This window comes from Polypterus senegalus, chromosome 11 (assembly GCF_016835505.1).
Source record: "Polypterus senegalus isolate Bchr_013 chromosome 11, ASM1683550v1, whole genome shotgun sequence".
In the NCBI taxonomy this organism is placed as follows: domain Eukaryota; kingdom Metazoa; phylum Chordata; class Cladistia; order Polypteriformes; family Polypteridae; genus Polypterus; species Polypterus senegalus.
This window is the reverse complement of record NC_053164.1, coordinates 42,631,035-42,640,069: the sequence shown is the minus strand read 5'-3', so window position 1 is coordinate 42,640,069 and position 9,035 is coordinate 42,631,035. Positions and strand designations below refer to the sequence as shown.

Here is a 9,035-nt window from a genome sequence, read left to right as displayed (position 1 = left end):
TTTCCCAGACATAGCTTCCAATTCTTTCAACCTTCTAGCGACTCCTTCACATTTCTGTCATTGTAACTGAACAACAGCAGGTACACACAGCATCAGTGACAGCATATCGTTCAGTTTTACCACTCATCTGTTTATGTCTTCGAATGCCAATGTATAAGCCGATTTTACAGAGAGGTTATTTGGTTGAACCAGATTACGTTTATTTTTAAAACATGCAATGTGCTGTCTTTGCACATGCAGCACCATTTATATGTTGAATTGGGGTCTTTTTACTCCATCTTAATCAGAAGCTTTCTGTCTGTCAGACCAGGTTAACAAGAGCGCCACTGCTCTTCACAGTTCAGAAATCACTGCCCTTGCTTTGAGTGCCACCTTCATGATGCGTTGGATTGGTTTAGAAATGTGACACTCAGTGAGCCGTCTAATTGTCTTCACCCAATTTTAAGCAAATCTCACTCATGGTTGACTCCAGACATATGTATTGTACATCTGCCAAAGCGAGACTAGGACTGAATAGTCTGTTGTAGTCAAAATTGTTCTGATAAAGGTATTCCATCTATCCATTATCCAACCCGCTACATCCTAACTACAGGGTCACGATCTCAATCCCAGCCAACACAGGGCGCAAGGCAGGAAACAAACCCTGGGCAGGGTGCCAGCCCACCACAGTCTGATAACGGTATTTATTTTTAAATTGCTTGTTTTTGAATGATGATGATGAAAAGAATCCTAACAATTACATTTAATGTTGCTAGCCATTTTTGACGTTATACAATTGGCGAAGCTGAAAATAAGACATTTTGGGCATTTGTAGGCATAAACAGAATGTAGGAGACAAACTAGTGCACTTGGAGAAAATCCACACAAGTGAGGACATACAAGCTCATTTTACAAACCAATATTTGAGACCTGGTGATATGATAGAAACATAGTTGTGTGAGAATGCACAATTAACTGTAGTAAAACAGTAAAAACTGGGTACTGAAAAAGCAAAATTATATATTTATTCAAGTAAATGCATAGATTACTATTTGGCTGGTAATAGGGGTTTCCTCCTAAAATAGAGGAACACATTTAGCACCATTGAAACTCACAAAGTACCCCAACAAAATAAAAGTTTCACTCGCACATAATTTATGGACATGAAACAATATTTGGCTGTCACAAAAATACAAGCTGCAGAAAATCCCTGACTCTTAACAACAATAAGTTACTAATAAATGCTTGTGCTATACCAGAGTAGGAAAAACCCAAATTGATGAAGTCAGGTACAGTGTGCACTGCTGTAGTACTGGAGGCCTGTACTGCTGTTTGGCGTTGTAGCCACCGTAGCAGTTTGTCATCAGTAAGCGCAGCATTTCTTAACGTCCCTGCAGCTCAGAGGTGGGGGGCTGAGGGTTAAAGAAGGCCAAGCTCACTGGGTTTTTCTTTTTAACATATGCCTGTTTTCTGGATGCAGATTTAACAGTTACATTGGGAATGGCATGTATTGTAAGCAGTGTTTCATCTTGTATCCAAATGGCCATCTTTTATTGGTTTAGCAAATAGTGCATTGTTCCCAATTAACAAATGTTGAGAAAAATACAAACCACCAAAACATATAAATATGGCACATTGAGATTCTATTATGTTTTATAAAATTACTTGTCAAAAATAACTCTTGCTGATGCAACTTGAGTTACACCTTGCACAATGTTACAGGCATCCTGATATGGGGAAGGTGATCTTTCATTTTGTGGTTAACCTAGACTTCCCAGAAGACACCACTTGGTTAAATTTAACTTGACTATTGAATATGCTATGACAGAACTGTAGCTGACATCATGGAATAACATAAATTGAGGAGCTTCTTAATATTTAATAAATTGTTTAAACTTGTGTATTAGAAAATGTATTTGTGGTTAGCTGGTTTCATCCCACTGGGCATTACTGCAGAGTCCATCTTCTTTTAATATCTTCATTTTCTTTTTCTTTACCGGCGTGATAATTGGTTGGTTAGAAGATCTGGGAAAGTACCTTCAGTTTCAGCACTAAATGAGCCACCTGCAAGGAGAAGAGAAAAAAAAACCAAAACATTTCTATTGTTCTTGTGTGAAGAACAACCACCAACAAGGCTTACTAACACAACACGCTTCTTTTCATTACCCAAAACCGTATGATGGCTCATATTGACATGAAAAGTACAGCTGATGTTAATATTCTAACTGTTTAAAGACTAAGATTCATTTGATTTATTTATTTAGCACTACTTTTAAAGAAGACTAAAAATGAGTAGCAATGATTGAACAATTTGAATTCATTGCATTGTTAACCTTCAGTGAAATACCATTTCAGATCTTTCTGAATAAATCATCAGGTGCCCACAAGGTTTACTGTGTATACTAGGCATGTTTGTCAAACTGCAAAAATACCTCCGAGCAACAGTTTTAAATTGATTTTCTTGTAAGATTTAGAAGCAACTGACAAGCAATACTCCATTATGGGTTTGGCAATGTCAGGCAACTGTAATGTGTTGAAAGAATCAAAGATAAACTACTATGAGTGAGTCGCACAGCATGGGCTGTTTAAAAAAGTACATTCTTACAAAATTAACAGATTTGTCACTTTTAGCATGTTTTTGAATGCATGCAAATTAACTACACATACTAGTAAAACAAGTATAATTACAGGAGGGGAAACTGAAAACTTGCTAGCAAATTTGGGAACCATGCACTCAGAAATTTGTACATAATTAGCATACGGCACATGCACTTATACTGTGCAGAAAATATGTAACATACTCCTTATCCTAACAGTTATTCTAAATATAGTTCACTATCAATTGTCTATCTGTCATTCCATTATTTTTAAATGAATCTTGCTGTGTTACAACATTCAACTTTTAATATGTTTCCATGTTTTTGACATTGACACAGGTGGAGCTTCCAGCTGAAATCAAATTTCTACACACCCCACTAAATTGCTTACTTCAAGCTCCCTGTTGGTTGGGATGGAAAGCCATTTTACCTATTGAAATATAAACCAAAACTCTTATTGCTATATTTCTGGCTCAGTGGTGATACACAATATATCTCACTATGTTCAATCAGGCTGGCTAAATGTTCAGTTGTAAGTTAAAGTCATGTGTGAGATTTCATAAACACTTGCATTAAAACTGATATTGATCAAAACTAAATGCAATCATTTAAATTTGAAAACAAATGGGTATAAGATATCAACGTGTAAATGAAAAAAATAATTAACACATAACCTATATTAAATAAAACATGTGCCTATCTTTGAGAATGCTCTTACAATAACATTGATTAAAATATTGTGCAATTACAGGGTATCCTTTCCTACTTAACAAAATAAAAAGCTGGGCAAATAACAATAAAAATGCAAAAATGGACCGACTTGCTGTGACATTGTTTTCTTCTGAAATGGATATGCAAAATTGAAAAAATATTTTTTAAATCCTTTATTTTATGAATTTAAAGAGGCAGATCACTTAACACTAAAATCCCTGAAGCCTACGAAAAAAGTTGTAACGCCGGGCCACCTTTAAATTCTTTTGCACCTCTTCATCAGTGTCTTTGTTTTGTAAATGTGGCAATCAGCACCCCACCGATGCAGTTGAAATCAAGTCAGACACAAAAGTGTCAGAGCTCAGGTCTGTTTATCTGGGTGTGAGGTGCCTAGTGCTGTATCGGGTAAATAATACAGTATATCGTAATTTGGAATACATGCATTTCATGTGTGTTCCATGTCTACAAAGATCTGAGTAAGTGTAGAATAACAGGAAATGCCAGGCAAGAAATGTTGAACACATAACTAAAACAGAAACTTTTTTCTTTTTTATAGAAATAATGACAAAATGTTGACGTGAAGTGCATAGTGTGTGAAGACTGAAGTCCAAATATCAAATAAACACTTTCTCAAAAGAATAACAGGTGCGCTTATTATTCAAGGATATAACTAAAGAAAATGTACATGTTGCTGTCAACGAGTTAAAACTCAAACCCAAATATCAATTGACATAAATTGGCTGATGCAGAGGTAAGAACTGCTGCCTCGTAATCAAGAGGTTGTGGGTTCAAACCCGGGTCCACCTTGCATTTACTGTTTTGAGTTGTGAGTTGCTATAATTATTAGTATTATACAATTAAAAACATACATTTTATTTGAGTCTGTAACACCCGGTGTAAATTTTTGCTGCTTATAAAAGTTCGCTTTTTATTTATTTATTTTTTTTTAATATTGAGTTCTATTCTGAAGCTTGCACCATCCTTTGTTTTGGAACAGGTTGCTGGGGCAGAAATGTAATACACTCATCTTACTGTAGTTTATGTCACAGTTGGAAATATGAAAGAGAAGTGAAGTGCTTCCACTTTCGGATGCAACCTGTTCATGGCTTCCTCTACAAATGACATGGTTCTCCTGCTCATCTGATCATATAAATTAGAGCCATCTCCTAGTAATTAATCCATTGTTTTTCTATTTACAAACCAGATCATCTTCAGCAGTTTGAACCGTATCTGTGTCTTTTCTCAATGTTGCAGGAAGATGTTACAGAATCCATTTTACAGAAACAAAGTATGTACTTTAAGGCAGTGTTTCCCAACCTCGGTCCTGTGGTCACACTGTGGCTGCAGGTTTTTGTTCCAAACAGCTTCTGTTTTTAATTGGACTCCTGGGCTAATCAAGTGATGTGTTATTTCCCAAGTTCTGTGTTTTGGGAACAATATAGAAATTAGAAAACTAAGTTTGGTACCAAGCAGTTACTGTATATATGGGTATACTGTAATGTATTTTTTTCTTTTTAACAATATTTTCATCTTGATTTTCATTCTACTTTTCTAAGTGTTTAATTAATCCATTATTTACTAATTAGTGGGTCTGACACTAAAGTAGTTGCAGCCTTTGATTATTCAGTGTTGTTTGCCTGGGTGTCTGCTCTGCTCATTTTTAATTGTCTTTAATAAGATACAACAAAGGGGAAAAACTGCACAGAGAAAGTGCAAAATATAATGAAATCATCAAAAGAGAGTTATGAATTTAAATCTATAGCAAAAACTGAATTTTTTCTAAATGTGTTATAAATGTACAAATCATGCTGCTGTGCTTTTCTGAATGTAGAATGAAAGGAAAAATAATCCCAGCTAGTTAAAGGAGATCAGTGTTATCAGGTGTTGGCACTGATTAGGAATCTGGTTGGAAGAAAAACCTGCAGCCACAGTGTGCCTCCAGGACCGAGGTTGGGAAACACTGCTTTAACGCATAGTAAATGTAGCTTGATATAAACAGTATTATCTTATTTGAAAATACCCAGTCCTAGATCTGGTCGTCAAATGCCCAATGGAATGCAAGATTTGTTTTCCCCTAAACAAACTGCAAAGGCACAATTTAGAATAAGAAATGCATGATGACGTCATGTGTAACAGCGATGTCTGACCATGAGACTAGCAATGAATGTCATTGGGATAAACAACATGGCACTGACCATGCAAAACTAGAATAAAATAGTGGTACCCACTAGACAAGCAAACACATTAGCTCCGCAGTGGCATGACCATCATATTGACTTACAATATCAAGGGATACATAAACCTTTAACAAATTTGTGAAAGTGTAAAAGTAGTAAGTGAGGATCCAACACCCATTTTAGAAAAATGCGGTTTGGCAGAAAGGCTAAATGTATCCATGCCTTCATAACTGACATATTGCTGGTATAAAGTCAGCTCATTTTGGCAGTTGTTAAGAAGGTGAAGTAATGTCTGTATGTCTTCAAATATCTGAATAATATTAGTGAAACACAACCTTCCCCATCTGACCCTGTGCTGACAGTGCTGCTCAGTCTTTGCCTTAATAGTTGCTTCCATTAATTCATCTGTGATTCTTGTTAAGCTTGTTAGTCTGTAGTTACTTGATAGTAACTTGTAAACTTTAGAGGAAGAAGTGCTAAATACTTTCATATCAGTCCATGTTAGTTTTTGGAGGTTATTGACTTCTTCACACATGTAAACTTAGCAAAATGCTGGTTTGCTGCCTCTATATTGTAGCTCACCTTTAGCATTCCTAATATACTTCATCTCCTTCTTGACGGTTCTTTTGCTGCTGCTAAAATATTGAAAGATTTCTTTGGGTCATCCACCTTTTTTGAAATATTTCTCCATCTTTTAGACTTCCTAATGTCCTTTTTAACTGTTCTCATATGCTGTATGGTTAGTGTAGGAGTTACTAATCTTATATGCCTTATGCAGTTTTTCTTTTGTGGCTTCCATTTTATCTTCTTAGTAATCCCCACAAAAAACAGCAAAAACACTTCTCAAGAGGAAAAAAGCTAGAAAAACATCTACCCAATCCCATGGTGGCAACCAGAAATGAAGCTTTAGGAACAAATTCTGTATTTAAAGTTTCCTACACAGAAGAAATCCAGCACCACTAACTAGCAGAGATGAAGTAAGCACATGGTCCACACTCTGTGCATCAATAAAGCAAATCTGACTGGACACTTATGATATCCGAGCGCACTAAACTCAAAAAGACTTCAGTATCAAAAAATAGGCCTGTAAAACTCTATAAACGCCTAGAAACACAAAGTAGGGCCGGCTTTGAAATTGACGCCCTCAAAAGACCAAGCTCCAAAACCAGTAAAAACTCCTGGCACAAATAAAAAAGTCATTATTTAATATGTTGTTAATTAAATCAGCCAAAGAAAATTCTAAAACAAGATAAGAGCTTAAAAAAATTAAATTCAAAAATAATAGAGATAATCAAGAACAAAGCATGCATCTGAAAAAATAAGTAAGCTAAATACTAAATAAATCAAAAAGACAATCCTATAACAACAAAACTGTATCTATAAAATCCGAAATGGGAAACCAACCAAGAACAAAAGCAGAAGTCAGGAGCCAAAAAGAGAAATACAGAAATGGTGAAAAGAGAAAAAACAAAAACTTACACAGATTAGAGAATAGAAAAGCACACAAAAAATGAAAACCATAACAAACCAAACATACAATCCTGACAGGTACAGACGGTGCAGATTGTGCTTTGTGGGTAGGTGTAGCTTAAAGTAAAGTGTTGCAACTGTTCAGAAAGACAACTATCTGAGTTAACTACAAAGCAATGCCAACAACAGAAGACCAAAGAGCAAAATCAAATAAAGGAAATGCTTTTATGTTCTGTGGATTCCCTTTTTATCCTCAGTGTGCTCAATCAGCCGAAGCTGCCTTGTTCTTTGGAAACTTTTAATAGCAAAGATTTAACTGTTTGGCAGTAAACATGTTCTACAGTTCTGGGCTGAAATTTTCTAAATATGGTAGGCAAGGTAATGCTATGTTGTTTAATGTTCAATGTTCTTAAAGATATTTGTCACATTTGGCAGTGTTAACATTTAATTTAACACAGTAATAAATGTTAATGATGATAATTTGAAGTCATTTAACAATTCATAGTTTTTATAAAAAATATGCCTTGTTTTACAGAAGAGAAAGACTAAAAAAACGTCAGTTTCACCCTGTGAGCCTGAATGTATTGGCAGCGATCTGTTTGTGATACCGAGCTGTGCCGTCATGCCAATGCAAACACAAGGATCCTGTTTATCGTAAACAAAATAAGTCTGTCCTTGTATAAAAGGGAAGGCTAAACACCCTCATCTCCTCGGACTCATCGAAAAAAGGGACAAGAAAGTAAAGAGAAATGACATCTGCGAGTATTTGCCTTCAGAAGAGGGGAGAAAGGGCTGCCACTTCCCACATTTCTTACACAAAGAGGAAACCACATCAGAGTGGCAGAAAGGCAGCAAAAAGAGAAGTTTTGACACAGTATGAAATCCTCACCCTTTACACCATAGCACCCAGAAAGCAAGCCAGGCAACAAAGCTGAAATATTTCCAGATCCCCTATAATAAGCCAGCATGAAAATTCAACTTTAAAGCTTTTATTAAAACTTCAGGGATTTTTTCTAGATTCACTGTTCCGTTTTAATTTATAATATATGAAAACTGACACAAAAACAAATATGTTTTATAGCTGCTCCATTTTTTTAACTACTTGAGCCCCCATTTCCATTGTACATATCGGTTATGAGTAAGGTAAACATTAAATGAAATATAAATGAGTATGCTTTAGTTAGATCCAATATATGCAAACAGATGCATCTAATTTTATGGAGCAAAAAAACTAGTAAGAATGTTGACCCTTTCTAGTCTGTAATAATTAGATTTTTTTTTATTGATTCAAATATAATTATTAGTTGGCTACTTAAATTTTACTTTTAGAGCAGAAACATATTAGCAATGTTTTTATTAGTAAGACAATTTATGTTCTGTCTCTTTTATTTACTTGGCTTTTGTTTTTCATTTAGAGTTGATGCACATCATACGTGTTTTTATTTATATTTTATATACAATTGAATGTTATTTATTTTGTTTATATTCCATCAAGATGGATGTCACTTCATGTTTTTACTTCACTGTTACAAATGTGGGCACAGAAACACAGAGATTAGCACAAACATTTTATCAAAAAGGGTTGTGTGGTTTACTTTGTTTATTTGTTTTGTTTTACTCTGTAGTTTCTCACAACAAAAATAAAAAATGCATTTTTTTGCATTTACTTTTTGCTTACTATTTGTATGTGTTGTATTGTTTAGTATAGCTCATAGCTTGACTGGAAATTTGAATTAGTGTGGAATTAGAACACCTAAATACTTGATAATAGGATGAAATATCTCATCAAGCTTACTTTTGCAGCACTATACTTACCCACAAAAACAGGGTTACTCCAGGACCAAATTTGGTAAATATAGTGCTAGTCTTCTAAACAATTTCTTAACCAAACACCATTTCCTCCCTGGGACTGGAATGGCCCTTTTTGTTAGTGTTGTTTTGTTCTTTTGGCCCATATAGAACTTTAGTATCTTAGATTTATATTTTTATTTTCCAATATTTTGCTGAACTTTGTGCCTTAATTATTACATATCCAAAAATGAATGGCTATTACTCTGCTTAGGCAATAAAGGAGCTGCTAATGAGTGAAGAGTAGTGAGTA

General features: G+C 35.0%; 1 protein-coding gene and 1 long non-coding RNA gene across 2 annotated transcripts in view; one reads left to right on the top strand and one right to left on the bottom strand.

Annotated features, from left to right (window-relative positions):
• Positions 1-979: 979 nt before the first annotated feature.
• Positions 980-9,035, bottom strand: part of LOC120538888 (lysyl oxidase homolog 2B-like) — a 113,239-nt gene continuing 105,183 nt past the window's right edge. The window contains exon 14 of the mRNA XM_039768470.1: positions 980-2,043. Within this exon, the coding sequence (XP_039624404.1) occupies positions 1,973-2,043 (71 nt within the window). The 3' untranslated portion in view covers positions 980-1,972. The remainder of the gene's footprint in view (positions 2,044-9,035) is intronic.
• Positions 3,903-8,600, top strand: LOC120538889. Its single transcript, XR_005635531.1, has 2 exons — positions 3,903-3,932; positions 7,470-8,600. It is a non-coding gene; the product is annotated as an uncharacterized LOC120538889 (long non-coding RNA).